The sequence below is a fragment of the Anopheles coluzzii genome, chromosome 2 (assembly GCF_943734685.1).
Source record: "Anopheles coluzzii chromosome 2, AcolN3, whole genome shotgun sequence".
Taxonomy (NCBI): Eukaryota; Metazoa; Arthropoda; class Insecta; order Diptera; family Culicidae; genus Anopheles; species Anopheles coluzzii.
In genome coordinates this window covers 87519243-87537981 of record NC_064670.1, presented here as the reverse complement: position 1 = coordinate 87537981, position 18739 = coordinate 87519243, and the positions used below count along the sequence as shown (strand labels likewise).

Here is an 18739-nt window from a genome sequence, read left to right as displayed (position 1 = left end):
ATAGCTAAATGACGCCAGACAGTAACGAAACAAAGTTCTCTGGAATGGGTGGAACAGCAAACTGCCGTTGTGCAGAAGGGGTTTGTTTGCCAAACATACAACTAGCAACTAGCGATAATGTGTAGCTGTGTTGTTAGGGTTAAGTACAACAAATCACTATAAAAATCGACGAAACGCCGGTGAAAGTTTATTTCAGGCGTATTATCTCATGCTTCGGCCTAGTCATCCACGGAAGGCAGTGCGCTAGTCGTAGTAGAGAGTTCTCCTTAATCACTAACGCACGGGCCAGTTCACTGTGATGACGCCAGTTTGACATTGGAATGAACTACCCCATCAGTTTGTAATGACCAGCGGTGGGGAGTGGGGGTTTACCTACTGCCTAATGAGTTTGTTGCCATTTAAACACGCTCACTCTCGCGATAAGGACCTCTGGATGGAGAGCACTGCCGTGACCGTACCATTGTTGATGAAAACATACTGAGCTATTGCACTTGAAAAAAATGCTTCAGGAAGCAAAATTTTGTTGTGAAAGCTCTAAAACTAAAACAATAACATTTTTTCGTAATACACTGTGATCCAATAAGAGATATGTTTTTTTAAACAAATGCTGTTATAGAGATGTGTTTAAAAAATTCTTACACTAAACATCGACTGGCACAACTGTTAAAAGTTGAGCTGTAGATATTGTGCATATATTAAGTTCTTAGTTCTGCTTGTATATACATCAATCAATCCAAAATGCAATGCTGCCTCTACTTTAACTTCTCAGATATTGTGGCAAAATGCTCTCCACCCATTTCACCTACAATCTATGAATGAAGCGACCCTTTTCTCAGCCTCGATGGCTAGATTAAACACATTTATGCCTATAATGACAGTCATCAACATCATCCATCTTTCGATCACGACTCAAAATCTATCCTACTCTACACATAATGACTAATGTTTTAATGCTTTCTCTTAATCTCTCTTTCCAGATATTCACCACGAACGTCTTCGTCTTCCGGATGAAAAACATCTAGTGTTGTTTACTCCAAGTCGAGAACTTCCAAAGACAAATCAACATATCACGTCGAGAACAACAAGTAGCACTGCGCGAAAGAACTGATCGGATCCCGTAACATATAAGCGAACGCTTATAAACCAACCGCGCATGTGATCTACCAAACGAACATCGTGTCATCCACCTCAACTACCAGTCAAACGATACGGGGCCGACGGACTCGATCCTAAAAGGGGTAGCACGTCCTTACCCATGCAGGCGAGATCAATCAATCACTGTTGGATGGATTGACGAGAGCGGTCCGTCGCCGTACCCATAAGGTGATAGATTAGCATCAGGAGAGCGGTTGTGACTTCGCTGTCAACAACCGTGGACCGAGTTCTGGTTTGGTAGAACTAGTAAAAGTGCACATTTTGGTAGTTGTGTGCGTGTGAGCTTCCGGTTCAACTGCCCATTATCAACAACGAAAACAATACAACGAACGTGGCACAAATCGCAGAGTGCAGAAGCTAGTTAGCTCACTGTCTTAACTAATGCCCACGAGCGCTTTCTAAGCGGGAGGACCTATACCGAAACACCACCAAACAGCACAAAACGACGGACAACTCAAACCCGCTACTACAATGAATTTACGATATCAGGAAACGTTTTGTATCATATTTTTACTATGCACCAGTATTACACTCGCAGAAGACTTTGACTTCGTGCCGGAGCAGAACGATGATGTTGAGGTGAGTTGTCTTTAGTTCCTCTTTCTGGTCACTAACAGCTTAAGGCAAGACAGTAAGGCAGCTTAAGAGCACAATTCAACTCTTCCCAAAAAGGTCCTCCAACATATTCGGCGAAGTTTTGATGGTTCCAGAAATCAATTTACCGCTTGCTCGGACACAAGCGTGTGGGCATGCCTTGCCTTCAAACATACTTTTCTTCGCCTACAGTGAGGATTGTTTTGCCTTGAGGAATGAACCTCTGGTAAAAGTTTTGCTACCTTCCAGTCAATCCTTTTTGCCGTCTTTTCCGGGTCCCGGTTACAATCAGTTTACAGTACTGGCTCTGCCATTTCTTTACCTTGGCTTCCATGTTTTTTTTTTATTTTGCAGAAATGATAAAGTTTTTCTCCACCAATCTCTTCCTTCCTCTACCAATTTTCACTCATTATCTTCCGAACTCCTTCTTGCGTTCGCGCTCCCGCACTGTTAACTTCCCATCGTCCCAACCGGTCGGCCTACAACAGCTTTCCGAAGAAAAGAGGCACACGCAAAACTTAATTATCAAAATGCCAATCAAATGCGCCAAGGTGCCGGCTCCCTGCTGCTACTCCCTCTTTCTCATCCACGGGCATCGCATTCCGGAAGCTTATCAAACTCTAAAAACACGAGAACGAGAATGCTAACGCAAGCATTCACTGCCATTCTTCCACGACCACGAGGAAACACAAACATAGACCACCAGAAAACAATTTGTAAATCAATTAAACTCGCTTGACTTGGCGCAACGGGCAGCGTTGGCTCGGGTATCGAACGGCGCACCGGAACGGACGCTTGGGCTCGCCAAAGACGCGAGAGGTACACGACGAAATGCGTGACTTCCGGGGGTGTGTGCACGCGCTCAGATGAACTTAGGGAGGAAACGGTGGTGGTTGGTGGCCCACTGATAAATGAGGGAAAATTTGATTTGCATAGCGATTTTGGACCCGGAATGCCGGAATCTTCCTGCCCTCTTGGTTGCTCAGATTTTTCTACTTTTTTTCTATGGAAAAGACTCTGCTCACGTACCGTTGGGAGATTTCTTTTCCGCTTTCTTTTACGTTCCGGTCTTCGGACGCAATATGCATATGGTGCGGAATGGTTTATCATCTATTTTTCCTGCTGATTCGAGCTTGTTTTTTATTGTAGGATCTCAAAGCAGCAACCAAAAACGTAACTGGCAAGTGAGATCGCGAGATGGATATGAATGGAAAAATTATTCAAATCTATGCACGGTTTCGGGTCGGAATAGGCGAACTGCTTCTGGCGCCTTCTAACAGTTCGAATCAAATTAATTCTTCCCCATCGCGCTGATCGGTATCTAAATGGAGAAATGATTTTACACCTTGTAATAAAACGAACACACACACATGTGGCACGGCATCGCGCTTCGATGTTGTTAACCGAGCTAATCATTTACCGAACAGTGTTCTTCTTCCGTCACTGCTGCGGACTGTCCGTATCGTATAATTAATGATTTAATTTGTTTTTATTTTCTGTGTCTGTTTTTGTTATCATCTTTATCGCAATCATAAACGTGACCGGGTGCAGCCGATTGCCGCGGAACCTACAAAAGTAGATAGCCAACCGAAATTATCCAAGGTAAGTGGTTAAATTTATTCCATAAACTTATGGTAGCATCTTGTTTGGAGACAATCATGAATGAAACATGATAGATATAGTTATGTGTTAGTTGATAAAAAATATATGCGGTGTTGTGTGAAACAATTTGTTCTTCATTTTCTCAAAATACTATGTAAAATATTTGAAACTTATTTCTCAAAAATCATTCAAATAAATGAAATATTAGAATCAGCTTTTTCTTCCCACACAATAACATAATTATACGGCGCCGTTTTGTAAAGCAGTTCGATGCAACTTAATAAAGTTTTAATAGTCGCTGTCACCTACATTCAACACGGCCCACAAACACAAACAGGACACAAGCCATCACTCACCGTCCTACAGTCATTTTCCGCGTTTGCCCCTCATGCCCCTGCCCGTGTCAACCATCAATCGTTCGGCGCCCCCGCGGGACTAAGATTCTACCCGCAAGACATGGCTCACGGCGCTCGAGATTGATCGATGGCCTGGCAGGGGATTTAATTTCGTCTGCTACACACGCAACGTGTCCAAAAGCCACGGCTTTATTTCTCACTCACCGAAGAGCCAAGTTCATCAATTAACTCGGTGTTTCAGCGCATTTCTAAACGTTCCTCTTTTTTTTCGTTCGTTACAGGCCGGTGTTCGCTGTCTGCCAACGGAAAGCACGATCCAACTTTCTCTGATACTCCGGGTCAAGAGCTGGAAACACGTCCAGACAAGCCTAAAGCAACGCACAATCAGTAAGCTGGCCGAATATTTCTTAGTCCCCGAGGTAAGTTGCTAGATTTCGATGGAATTTCAAACAGAACAGGGGCTGCCACTAGAGTACCTGTCCCCCCTCGCTGGAAAATCGATAGCGTGGGAAAATGTTAAGAATTAAAGTTTTCATTCTTGTAGCGGATAATGCTGTGTCTCAAATTTAAATCACTTTAAAGAACACACACAAAACTTGCCTGTTCGGTCGTTAACGCACCCGTAGTAGCTTAGACTTCATTATCACCGACGTAATGGAAATTGTTCATTTATCGAGATGCTTAATCGTATTATTAGCTCACTCTTGCTTGACTGATCTGGCAGTGCTTTGCTCGCTTCTTCGAATGGACGTATGATCCATTAACATTCTTCAAAGTCGTTCAATTTACCTCCAAACTGAACGGTGTTTCTCGATTCCTTGGAATCAATCCAACCGAAATGTTGTATCGGTTGCCCAAAGCAACGGGTAAAGCAGAACGCTCTGGCACCCGTTCCCACTGGTGCACAATCTGCCTATCAATCTAGCTAACGGCTCAGTTAGTTAGATGTGATAGGGCCATTACTTCCAAATGATGTCGTTACTGTCATCCGTCGAAACTGTGCCACAACGGAAATCCCGAATCGCCGGACACTCTGCTCTGCAAATAGGAGACCGTACGAAAGCTCTATGACGTGCCTTCCAAAAGATGCAATTTAAACCATTAGAGCAGGTCAACAGCACTACCACAGTCTGCCTGCCTGCCAATGGATCGTAAATTACAAATTGCCGCATTCGGTGCATTTGGTGCGGTTTTTGACATGCTTGCACCTGCACCAGATGGTAAACTACTGTGACATGTCGCTGCAGAATACGGCTTTGGGCATCAGGATGTCCGAAGGCTATTGGAGTGTAGCACCGGACGTTTGATGAAGGCCCTTTGATCCCTTTCGATGGTAATTAAATTGGATCTAGTTTTTTGAGTGTTTGCGTAATTGATTGTTGAATTTGGAGATGTTTGAAGCAGCGTTTGTAGAAACTGGAGTTTTGACAGGGATGATTTTGGATGATTTTGACAGGGTGGTTTTATCTATGAGCTCTCTAATATGATAGAAAGAATTTGCACGATAACAACAACAGATCAGAGTTTAACTCTTTCTTTTTTAATACTTAGTGTAAATATAAACAACTACCACAAATTAAACACATAACACAGTGAGTAGTCAGATATTCATTCACCTCACCAACAATGTGCAAAATAAAAACCGTCCATTTACTCGCAATAAAGCGTGCTGGACATTATCAGAGCACATCTCGTATCTCGTACAAACATTAATTCCACGCTATGTAATACGCTTAATTACTAGCAATAATGTGTTCACACCATCGCGTTAAGCAAACGCCAACGACGTTCCTTTCTCTCGGTGACACAAATGATTTCGAGCTTCATAAAATCAACCAATAACAGAGTCAGCAAAAGCGATAGCTGCTGTTCAGCAGCAGCACTTTCTTTATTCTAGCCCCGCCGGAAACGAGTCAACAGAGGGTGGGGTTGACCCCCATCCGACAGACGGTCGGGCACGATGCTTCTTTTATGCTTGAACGATTAAACACCGAAACGATCTCATTTGATCCGGATCCGGTGTCGTACGCTGTCCCATGTCTGTCTTCTGCTTGGCTGAGCGCACTCTCGCGTTGTCTCGCTGCTGGCCCAGATATCGTCCCCCGGAATAGCAATCTTGCATAGTTGCATGTAAAGCAGCCAAACCCAAATGGCAGTGATGCTACAAGAAAGGGAAGACGATGGCTGGAATGCGAATCAGTTTTCTTTTCCAAAACCCTCACCCACTTTGAACTATGCTGCCACACCCTTTCTTTGTAACTTTGTTCAATATGAGGTTGAATTATTGGCGTACTTGTCGTTCGTTCACTTCATTCTCTTCTACCCGCTGTCGATGCCTTCGCCTGATCGTTGTTTCCACTGCTAACGATGTGCAGTACCACGGTCGCTAGCGGATGGGTCGTTAAAATGCACGCGCATTATGTTATTGCATCGATTGTTCGTCAGAACACACGTACTCTTCCTAGCTTCGAACGAGCACAAAGCCAAGCCGCTTCGTCTTATCTAGCAACCATTTTCCTAATGCTTTCCGGGATCTCTCCCGCCCGCAGGAATCGATCATTGTTCGAGATGCAACGAGTAACGACCTGCACAAGATGGTGGAAAAGGCCCTCCAGCACGGCAAGAAACCTTCGCGGACGGTTGGAAAATCGCTGGGTTGGATTGGATTTCCGGTAAGCGGGCGCTGCATTCTGGCATGCTTTTGCCTTTCCCTTTTGGTTTTGGTATTTAACCTACGCGCTAATTTCACCATACCCTGTACAGGTTGGATGCGGCGAGAAGATGTCATCGAGTGCCAAGGAAACGGTGCGCAACGTGAACACGCAGCTGGCCGAACTACGTGACCTTACCGGTATGGATTTTGGCTGGTGGATCATCTGGAAGGAGCAGACCGGTGGTGCGGCTGCAAGTGATAAGAGAATCAAGCGTGAGGTGGATCCAGACGATGACTACTACGACTACGACGACGATGAAGCTGCAGAAGATGACGATGAAGGGTAAGTGCAGTTTCGGTTTTGCGAGTGAATGAATGAATATCTAATACAAATACTCTTTTGATTTAATTTAACTAATTAAAAAAAAAACAATAATCACATGTCTTGAAATGTATCTATGAAAAATATGAATCGGACGTATTTCGGTACTGTGATTATGTATAATATTGTTGAATTATTACTGTGAAATACATAGATCGACTGTAGTAGGTCAAGTAGCTAGTCTGTTATATATTCAGCATATATTCTCGTGTTGATATATTGTTAGCAAACTGGATGAGGACTCTAATATTTACTCTCCAATAAGCGAGCACAGCTCCACATCATGAAAAAATACAATAATAATACTTGATAACACTACAAACACAATTAAAACAGCCCCTTACCAATAATATTAATCCTTGAAAATTTTAAATTCAAATATCATTATTCTTATTACAATTATGTTTCTATTCTTCATATGGTTTATCCTAATTATCATAATGGATGAACCATTCTTAACAAATATTTGGTAGAAATCGATCAATCGATCATTTGTCGATCAATTGCAATGTCGCTTTTTTCGGTCAACTTTTTTGTTTGGTATTTTTTTCCTCTTTTCTCATTATTCGTGCGTGATTTTTGTTTCAATCTTCAGCGAAACGACGGAAGTTCCTCATGCCCACCGACACCATCACGGTTCCAGTGAGGTAAGTTTGCACGATAACCATCCTATTGCCCTTAGCATATACCATAGCAGTAATAACCTCGCACTAATGACGATGATACCCATTCCGATAATATCTAACACTCGTTTACAATGCTTCACCGTACCGCGTTATACCCCGTTTTGTTCCGGTCCGCTCTAACAAACAACAGCAACAACTACCACCACCGTCGTTCCCTGCTCGGAAATGGTATCCTCCCTTTTCCCCCCTACTAAAAGCTCCAGCACGGAGAGGTGCCGTAAAGTAATCGTTTCTCGCCACTGCTCCATCTCCCCCAAATAGTCCATGCACTGTGAGGTCGAACATGTAAAAGAAACATATACACCTAAATGATGATCAAAATTCACCGCCCGACACCACATTTCCTGTGGTGGGTTTAGCAAACTTGTTTCTCCCTTCATCAACCCACCACCACACCCCACCAGAAATGGATCCAACTTTCATTCCAACGCGTACTTCGGACACCTCAAATGCAATTCCGTGCCGATCACGTCCAGTGCAAATAAATTGATAAATTTTCTCGTTCACTGCGATCCCCTTTCACCTTCATCACCACCCCCTAAATTCTGCTTCCTCACACACACTCCCACAGCCTCACCATCCAGTAGAAAATAACTTTCCGACACCGATTTCCTTCTTTCCGCGGGAATTAGTTGTGAAACATTTTCCCGGACCGTGCTTCCCATTCACCCTCCTATGGGGCGCTCCATCATGATGGTGGGTGGCCTCGCAATTACGCTTCTAATTGAGTCCATTACCGCGCGTTGCTAAACCACCATATTCAATTCAGGCGCGCGCGATTATATCCTTTTCCAACCGTTTTGGCCATTACCATTACCCAACCCTGTACAGAGTGCACCGTACCGTTTGGACCATTTTCCCTTTTGCGCGTACTTTATGTACATCTCTCGATAGGGCTCTTCCTCCCTCTAACCCTTATCTATCGATTAGCGTTTCTTTTGATGTAAAGTTGTTCGCGTTTTGCCGCGTTTGCTAGATATCGTTGCCACACCTTTAGCGCTTGTTTGAATGGCAGTTGCATTTTGGGGGCTAATATTTAACAACGCCAAATATCAGTAAACTAACAACCAGACTGGGTCCCTGTTTATCCGTACACTAATTTGCAAATCGGAAATGCGTGTGTGAATATTACTTTAAGTCCAACTATTCAACATTAGTGCCTGATATTACCTATACATAGCTGTTCACATAAACAAGTACACTCGTAGCCGAAGAGTACCGTTGCTACTACACCAAAATTCCACAAAACGATACATTAGAGGTCTGCAAACAAAGTTTTTGGGATGGTTTTCTTCTAGTGCACCCGTTTCTTTACTGTTTGTGTTGTGATTAGTTGTTCTGTTTGGTTTTGTTACATCATAATCTGCTTACACCAATAGTGTTTATATTGATTTTTAACTCATCAGGTTTTGTTTAAGTGTGTTTCTCGTTTTGAGCTGTTGATTCGTTTTCTAGCAATTAGCGTTCATTATTGTATCTTCCTTTTTATTTGTCCTTTCTTTCATTAGTATATTTTTCAATAACTTTAAACATTTATTATACTAAATGACATCGGTTTTCCTAGATTTTTTCAAAAAAAAAAAAACAATGAAAGAAAAGATACAAACAAAAGGAATTCGTCCTTCATGTTCCTTTTCGTTTATCACAACCGTTTTTTCTTCTTTACCGTTCCATTGCAATTTTTACATTTTTCCGTTTCGTTGTTGTTATGGTTGCGTGTTACGTAGAACAAGTTTCTGCTCCTTCCTAGAGCTTTTCAAAACCTTTTTCTTTCTGTTTGATTTCTCTGCCACTCGATCATCTCGACCTTCCCGCCACGTGAACCACCTTACTTTGTCCCATCCGCTCAGCCGCTTTTAAACGGTTTCTCCCCATATCGTTTCCACACTGGCCATGCCGATTGCACAACGGAATAGAAGGCAAACCGAACAATCAACCACTTGCTAACTTTTTTTTATTTTTTTGCTGCTCGATTAACGACAAACGGTCAATGTGACCAGGCTATGCGGTGCGTCCTTTCGTCCCGAACCCATTCGGTTGGCATTTACGGAGCGCGATCGTTGTCGCTTTCTTTGCCATTTTGTTATTTATCATGGCGACGACGCAACCTGCTGAACGGGGCCGTTTTGCAGTGGATATTTTCTTGTTTTTTACCGCGAAAATGTCAAGAATTACACGCATACTAGTGCGGCCATGGGTCTTCAATTTATCAGAGTGCCGCTGTTGGAAAAGACAATGTTTCTATGATGAATTGTGCCATTTTCAAAACATGGGGATTTCACAAAGAGCATATTTTATTGTCTGCTCTTGTGCCGTAATGATTATGAAGCCTTGTTGGCCATCAGCATCGTCATAAGGTTTGGCTTTTCTTCGGTGAACAAATTTTTATTGCGGCATTCATATGAAATGGTCCGAAAGATGCCCTTTTAAAAGAAATAAATAGGTGAATATAAAAAGCTCCTTTCGATATTTTTTGCTTGAAGTTATATGAAAATGTTATCAGCCATTTTTGCACCATTGTTAACTCTGAAAAGCTCCGGAATGCTTTATAAAAGCTCAAATAAAGTCTTCTGGATTTCTTCATTTCCATTTCCCTTACTTAATCGTTTTAATATGGAAACCATCCACAAAAATTATATCATCCGACGAAGCACCAACCTGTGCGGAAATATATTTCCGCCCAAAGTAAATCGATACGCCCAACCGAACATTGCGCCGGTTGAAACGCAAACGGCAAAAGCTCACCAAACTCGATCCCGTACGTAATGTAATCCTTTTTTTTTGCTCCGCTCTGTTGTTATTGTACGCCATACTTTCAGCGATGACATTTCCTTCATTTTAGGGACGGAAATACGAAGCGGATATAATCGTTTCGAACGGCACTAACTATCGAGCGCACTAATTGTGTAATTCAAGGACGGAAAGTAACGCCACGGTTTAGATAGAGTGTGAAAGAGAGAAAGAGAGACACAAACAACACACAGACTTTGGATTTTTTGCGTTGCATTGCATTGTGTGCGTGAGAGCGCGTAAAAGGATGAAATTAATTACATCCTTCCGAAGAATCGGGCGCAAGGGATGGAGGCGCCCAGCACCGTTCGCGTCTTGGTGTTTGTCGTTCGAGTGGCGGGACCCGCTGACAGGGCGCCATTATCGCTAATGGTAAATCAACTATTGGCCCAGCTATGCGTGACGATAGCAACATAAAGGCTTTGTTCGCCAGTTGAACTGCCGTTAATCCCTGGCCGTTTTCCCTGGAACTCCATTGCCAATCAATAAACGAGCACCACTAACGCAATCGTAATCGAAACCGTAGTACTCCGGTTTGTCGGACATAAGGCATGGTGGAACACGATACATCCTCTCCATCCACGTTCAGTATTTTTTTGTTATGTTACAGCTTCTCTAGCAACAAGCTGCCAGCGTATGCTGCCCTCCAACAAAACAAAATCCTTTTGTTTGCGTTTATTTTTTATTTTTTTACTTTCCAATTCCCAACAATCCTGAAAAGCGTGCACGTCCTGATAGTATTCACTTGCTATTTGAATTAATTTCCATACAAACTAGCAATCTCTTACTCTCTCCTCCCGTTCTCTGTCCATTCTTCTCTACAGCTCTGCCCTGTTTTCTTTTATATCTTTCCATCTCGCTCTCTCCCAGTCCACCTCTCGCACTGCCTTTCTCTATCTCTCTCTCTCTCTCTCTCTTTCTCTGTCTTTCCGTATCGCACAGCACAGCAGTGTTGCCTTGAGTCAAGTCTTCGCCCTCGGGATCACACCATTTTCCGTGCTCTGTTTGTCTGTCTGTGTTCGCCCGTGAAAAAACCCCCCTCAATTGTGCCCCTTTCACTTGTGCACAATTGCGCAAAGTTTCACCAAACAAATGCCGGCCGTGCTTATCACATAAAATACACCCACACTCACTCACACCCACTCATTGGTTTCTGCGTAAAAACAAAAAACTCACAAGCAAAACGTCGTGTTGTGTTCTGCCGATAGTACAAACTGTTCAAGTGTTCGCTTTTGAAGCTTTTCTTGTATGCCAGAATGTGTGTTTGTGCGTGCGTTCGTGTGTGGTTGTGTGTATGTGTTCGTGTGCCTGAGTATTGTTTTGCGTTGGTGGTTTGCAAGGAAACATCTTTCACCTTAACTGGAAGCTACTTGTGAGTGCGTTCGCTTGTGTTTTGCAGCAGATTCTTCGCTAACGGGTACAACACTGTGAAGTTCATCCTTACCATTTCCTGTACTCTCTCTCTCTCTCTCTCTACATAACATTTCTTTCCTTACATTATCTCTCTCTTTCTGTTTCTTCTCTCTATTCCCATTTCTATCTTTGTTTTCTCACCCATCACTGTCTTCGTCTGCTGTACAATGTCGTATCCCTTCTCGATGTTTTGTGTCCCTTCGGAAATCGATATTGCTCCCGACGCTTCGCACAAACCAAACCATTTCAAATCCGATCAAATTTTGGCAATTTCATGTCGATGCTTCGCACACAGCAGTATAGCACCAAGGCTGAGCACCACAGCTCGCCAACACACGCCACTAACAAGCATACTACTAACAATCCCGACCATACGGTGGAAACGCACCATCATCAACAACATCACCATCACCATCAGCAACAACATCGCCATCATGCGAGCGCCGAGAAGCAGGCGGAACCATGGCCGCGTGGTGGTGCTGCGACCGGGGAGCACCGGAAGTCCCCGGTAATGGTATCGGTAACAGCGCCATCCATCACTGCCGCCACCACGCAACCATCGCAACCGAAGCGCAAGCACAACCACGGCCTGTACGATCAGGTGAAGGAACGGTCGGCAAAAAAGCAAGCCGCAGCACTGCTCGCCCACACGCACCAGTCGGATCGGGCCTTCCAGCCGGCGACCGAACCGTCGCAAGTGGCCGGCCACCCCTTCACGCCGCCCGATTTGCGAGAGAGCGTGTCCCAGCTCGAGTCGACCATCAGCAAAACGATCGCCAACAACGAGCAGCTCAAAAAGGACGAAGAAACGCTGCTCGCCCGCAAGGCGAAGCACAAGCGCATCGATATCGAGCGTATCGTCGAGACGGAGCTGCTGCTGCCGGAAATCGAGCGGCTGCAGGATGAGGTGTTCCGGGACGATTACGTGATCGAAGATGTCGTGCGGGGGCCCAAGTTTTACGATTTCAGCACCCAGCCGCAGCTGGACAGGTTCGTACCGCTGGAGCCAGAGCCGGAGAAGCGACAACCGGCGACCAGCCCCACAACCACACTTCCGGCGAGTGTGAACAGATCGCCGACCACCGTAAAGCCACAGTACGTGACAGTTGAGAAGACTGCCACACCCCCGATGCCCACTACCTCAAAGCAAGTTCCGGCTACCACGCCGAACAGTAAGCCCAGGACGAGCCCAACCCAAGCCGTCTCCATCTTAACCGTGCCGAGGCGACACACGGACGAATCATTGTTCACCACAAAGCTTCCACATCCGGCTATCACACCGGTGGTCAGCTCGATTGACGCCGACGAGGATGCACCGTCCCGATCGGACACTACAACAACGATAGGCACAATCAACCCATCCGCCCAATCCCGTCTCGTTCCACCGACCAAACTTGACCCGACGACAACGACGACGACGACGACGACGTTGTCTTCTACTCCAGCAAGAAGTGCAGCAAAGACGACAACAATGACAACGACCACGGCAACCGCAACGTCCACAAGAGCTAAAACGATTCCTACGGAGTTGATAGAGCTGCAAACTTCTCCAGCAACTATGCCACTGACCACCACCACCACCACCACCACGGCCTCTGCCACCAGTACCACCGTTTCCGAGGAGCCAACAAATCCCACAGCAACCACCACCACCACGCCGGCATCTTCCGCTTCCGCTACTAACACTCGCTCTACTAACCTTTTCGCTTCCGTTCCATTGGTGAAGGTAAGCTAACACTGCCATCAACACATCAACCTTATGGACAACCCCTGTGTCTAGGCTAGTGTTGGGACTAACCGCTCGAAAATATGCGGGAGGGGAGGGAAATAAGGGCAACACTCCAACGGGTTTTTGCTAGACGTGAATGGCTGAATCTTCTGTCAAAGGGTTTTGTGTTACATACTTTTCCGTTCTGTTTTTCCTCTTCGGTTTGACACATACAGAAACTACGACACAACTTACGTTTCCCTCGAATTAAATGGCTTCAGCAGGCTGCATTAGCTGCATTTTTTGTTTTTAAAACTAAACCGTTAATAATTTATTGCAACTTATTTTAACCACTACCCCGGCTCACCCGGGTTGCCTCTAGTACTGGCTCTAGTGTGGCAATTTGCTGGCTCGCTTGCACGTACCAAATCGATAAGTCAAACGTTCGATCCTTTTGGGGCGAGCATCAGTTTGGCGAAGGGATGAGGTACAAAAACTTTCTGCTTCTGCTGCTTGTCCAGTTCTACCGAAAACCTCCCTCCCATTTCTGCGAAAGTGCCATTCGCAGAAGAAACAGGTCATCAAAAATTTAAAACACGTTTCGGTCAAAGTAAGAAGACCGGTGAAGGATCGTAGGATCTTCCCTTAGCCTCTTTAGCGGTCGTCTCCTCTTGTGTGGCTATGGCTAATGGAAAACTCGTCCCCCCCCCCCCCCCCCCCCCTGTTGTTCCGTGCTTGGTCCTTTGCTTTGCGTTTCCCAGGAACGAAAGCCCGTAACGATACAAAAGTTTACCATTGAGGTGGAAACTTTCATTCCAACTTTTGCCGTTGGTAGAGTTGGAAAGTTCTTCAAGCTCCACCACCACCGACATGAGCAACATGAGATCCACTGTTTTCTGGGGATTTTAAAACTTTGCGTGCTGCGTGTTGCGTTGCGCCCCGCCGGTGGCCATTCGGTAAGATAAATTGTGCCATTGCATTGGCCATTGCTGATGAACTCTCCCGGCTGTGGGAGCGTATTCGAGTGTTCCGGTGAATGTGCTGGAGTGTAATTTCATCGTAGCTGTAAGATTTCGGTTCATTACAATTAATTTACCATTGCGTTTTGTACGTTTTGCTTGCCGTTATGCAGAGAAGGTGGAGAGTTTTCCCTTTTTCTTGGTATTCTATTCCATTAAAATGTTTATTTCTCTCTTCATCCACCTTAAAAGTAAACTCATTTTATCTAGTCTTTTATTCCGTGAACAAAGTCAAATGCAGTGCAGTTCCATTTATTGCAGCTCTGCTGCAGATTTTGTGCCTGCATTTTACGCTCTCGTCATCACAAACTGATTGTAAACGTTTATCCATTTACGGTGGTACTGCAGAAGCTTAATTGTGTAGAAGTAATGGAAGGTGATAGACGGTGCTTAAGAAAACAAGATAACGAGATAGCTTGAGTAATTACATTAAAAATGACACAACATACTGCTTACACTACCGTCGTCATGACTTTTTATGATAACAGTGATTCAGAAAGCAATTAAAAATAGATCTATGTGATTATTATAGTATCACTTACACTTATCACAGTGTAACTTTCCTGCTGCGAAATTATATAAAAGTGAAAATTGATCTCAAATTTCATGATATTGTGTATTTAGAATTATTCATTAGTAATTATACCAATGTGTGCGTGTGTGCTTCTGTTTGCGTCTATGCGTGCGTCCTCATGTGTGTGCGCGTGATTTAGTGTGTGTGTGTGTCTGTCTATTTAGCGCGTTCGTATAATGTAATTATACTATCTCTTATATATTAATCATTAGTCCAGTATAAACGCTTGTGAGTGTTTGTGTGTGTGTGTGTGTGCATTTCTCTTTGCTTCCAAATAGCTTCATATAGAAATTAGGCCCTTACACTTTTTTGCATCAAGCATACGTGGACAATATTTGCCAACTCATTATAACTTTTCCACCGCGATTATGCTGCGCTCAAATAACCTTTATCAACGTTTTGCTCGCTCATTTACCCCCGTATTAGCTGTCCCTCGCATTATGTGCGCTCTCTCTACCGCTGTCGTAATAATTAAGGCTCGTTCAAAAATTTGATTACATTACGCTGTTGCACAAATTGAAATTTCTCCACCAAAAACCGCGCAAAAAGCTCTTTTGCAAACGTCAATAAGCAAAATTAAAACCATCAAACATCAAACAAGTCCAAACACGCGCACCCCGCCTCCCAGCATCGTACGCACTTAACTCATTTACATTTAAATTAAAAATGTGTGCGAATGCATGTTGATGGTGTACATACGCGGTGGTAAATATGGTGAAAAAGTGGTGGAGCAGTATGGGGCAATATTGAGGGTTTTGCGGTTATGATTAATCCTTGCCATGAGGATCAACGAATGACCAATTTCCGATTAAAGAGTGTAAGAGTGGGGCCTTTACTCGGCAAAACGGGGCGGAAAATTGGAGGAAATGATACGAGCAAATTAAATACAAACACACATACGGAAAATTTTGCATTTCATCCAATGTAAATTCCATTCGATTCGAATTCTGTGCCAATGCAGTTAAACCATGCTTGAAGTGTGCAGCAGAATTTCCATGGCTGCGTTTATTTGTGTTATTTTTTTGGCACGTTATTTATTTACTCTTTACCATCCCGTACCGGAAGTAAATAAAATGTGTTGAATTTCGAACGATCGGTTGCAAAGAAGGGCCTTTTTTAAATTAAATTAAACTCTATTCAAACACAGCACAGTGCACCGGACGCCGGACTACAGCAGAAAAGCAACAGCAAAAAATGTGAACATTGCCTTCACAATACTCCAAACAATTCATGGCCGCTGCCCCTTGTTCCATGCAGCGATAGAGTAACTGCTTTTAAATTAGTACAATCGAGAACAAAATAATCGATCGATACATTCCGATGAAAAATGCACGCCTCGTAACAGAATAATGTGCAGGTTTTTCCCGATTGCAGCGAATGCAAAAATGCATCCCCCTCTCTTCATGTATTGCCGTAACCGGAGGGACGAAGTGCAAACCAAACAAAAATCGCCAAATTGCTGCACACCGTTTGGCATTCGAGGTGGGGTGAAAAAACAACAATTGCTTTTCAGTGCGTGCTTACATACGCAATGGGTGTCGAAGCGCGACAAGTACGAGACAAAATTCCGTACACACGTTTGTACGGGCTGCTTCCCGGCTGACTTCCACTGTGTGTCATTGTGTTTGCTTACAACAAATGCAGTTTTTGTTCGGTCGTCGCTTGATGTTCAGCCCGGCATATGTGGGATGCGGATGTATGGGTAGACATTCATCGCTTGTCTTTGAACCAACACAGCCATACGTGTGTCTGGTCTATTGTCATCCACCAGTCACACAGGTTCGATGGCCGTAGTCGTTTGTTGGACGCTTGGTAAAACTTGCTTTTTTGTGCACATGCACAAGGAAATGGAAGGAAATGTTGACTCGCGAAACTCATCTTGCCAAGCCATGCTGGTGCAGACAGAAATAAACTGTACATGTTTGTTTAACGAGATCGTGTTTTTGCTTGTGTTTTACTTTTTTTCATGAAGCAATATGCAAGATGTATGTGTATGCAGTGCTGCAAAATGTCATCAGCATCACGAGATATTCACCAACGAAAACAATGAACATATCCGTGGTAGCTTGATGCTCATTGCTGATACTCAATGAAAGTGCGTCATGACATTCGGACGACATGCGAGTGATTGAGTCAAACGCGATACTCTGACGCACAGGCTAAGCTTAATACCGGCGCAAGCATAATCATGACTTTTTCTGACTGTGAACAGTGCTTCCAAATGCCACTGTTTCAGTCACCATGACCATTCAGTCATGACTGAAACACTTGGTGGACCAATCACATGCTTTGTGATATTTTGTGTTGCACCCAACTCTTGGTCACTCACTTGGTCACGGAATTTTCTGTCGGTGATAATCACGACATTCTTAGAACTTACTTCACGTGTGGTTCCAAGCTACAAAATGAGCATGCTTTCTCATTTCGATCATTTTACTTCTTGGAACCACTCCCACGCACCGCATATCTCCCATGACTATCGTGATGATCACCGACAGAAAATGTCACTACTAAGTGACTGACCAAGCGTTTTTTTTGCACACAATGCCACCAAGCATGTCGCAACAACTGTTTGAGTCTCACCTCTGATCATCACAGTAGAGTTTGTGACGCTGACATGATTTTGTTTTAGCCGAAATTTGTCATGACTATGTCAGTGACATTTTCCAGAACTGATCACAGTAAAAAAAAGTCATGACATGGCTGACCAAGCGTTGGTAGCAAAAATGTCACGAATCATGCATTGATCACACCAATTGTTTTGAGTATCATCTCTGATTATCACAATTGAGTACGTGACGCTGACATGGATTTTGTTTCAGTCAGATTTTTCATGACATTGACAGTGACATTTTTCCGCGCTGTAAGTAGCTCTTTGAACATCATTTGACATTCGTTTTTTTATAAATAAATAATTTAAATAGCTCGATGAACTGATTAACTACAGTTAAACCAAAGGAAAAGTAACTCGTTCCTTGAATTTTTTCAAGCACTGTTTAGACTTATGTCTTAGTTTCGTTCTAAAATTATTGCTTTCTTTTACTTGTTCTGGTCAGTAAAAGTTACAAATTGATTATCTCGTGTTATCATAATATGAGTCATAAATTGCCTCGTGTTTTTATTTCTATTAAATAATAAATAATATTTTTAAAAAATGAATCCTGATTCTACTTTTGAATCGATACATTGAATATACAATTTTGATGTATACAATTTCAATTGTGCACATATTTAATATTTTGTAAAATATTTTCCAAACTAAAACGTAATGATCAGAGCATACAGAACAAAACAGTAAACCACATTTATCCCAAATTCAAACAATATACAACTTTTTAGCACCTTCTATTAATAACGACGATTGTTTTAAAGTATTTCTACAATCGCTAATTCAAACCCCCGAGAGCGGTATAACGTTGGTCTTTAAAACAAACCACCATCCCCCCAGGGCACCACAACTAAGTCTCGCCACTGTTCCACCATCAATCAAACAACGATTAATGCGGACAAAGCTTAAATGTGACACAAAAGAGAAGCACAGCCAAGCAACAAAAAAACAAAGCAAACAAAACCCCAACATAATCGTGTCAGCTCAAAAGATTCACCACCGGCGCAAATGGAGACGCCTGGTGATGGCTTGCCACCAGAGCAGACAACGGTGCCCAGCGTCAATCAGTGCGTGCCCGGCTTGTTACCGGGCAATGAATATTAATTGGCAACTTGCCACCATTGTGCGCTAGTAGCAGCACGATCAAGCCAGCAAGCCCGGGACATCACCGTAAGGCAGACCACCGTACAATCGTGCTG

At 43.6% G+C, this 18739-nt stretch overlaps 1 protein-coding gene across 8 annotated transcripts in view; it reads left to right on the top strand.

The window, feature by feature from the left end:
• LOC120951009 (uncharacterized) overlaps positions 1-18739 on the top strand; it is a 104493-nt gene that overhangs the window by 73281 nt on the left and 12473 nt on the right. For 6 of the 8 annotated variants that reach the window (XM_040369473.2, XM_040369472.2, XM_040369475.2 and 3 more), the window contains exons 3-9: positions 978-1734; positions 3301-3351; positions 3989-4126; positions 6257-6379; positions 6471-6703; positions 7338-7389; positions 11927-13357. In XM_040369473.2, the coding sequence (XP_040225407.2) occupies positions 1627-1734; positions 3301-3351; positions 3989-4126; positions 6257-6379; positions 6471-6703; positions 7338-7389; positions 11927-13357 (2136 nt within the window). In that variant the 5' untranslated portion in view covers positions 978-1626. The remainder of the gene's footprint in view (positions 1-977; positions 1735-3300; positions 3352-3988; positions 4127-6256; positions 6380-6470; positions 6704-7337; positions 7390-11926; positions 13358-18739) is intronic. The other 2 variants (XM_040369474.2, XM_040369478.2) reach the window with 2 other exon arrangements.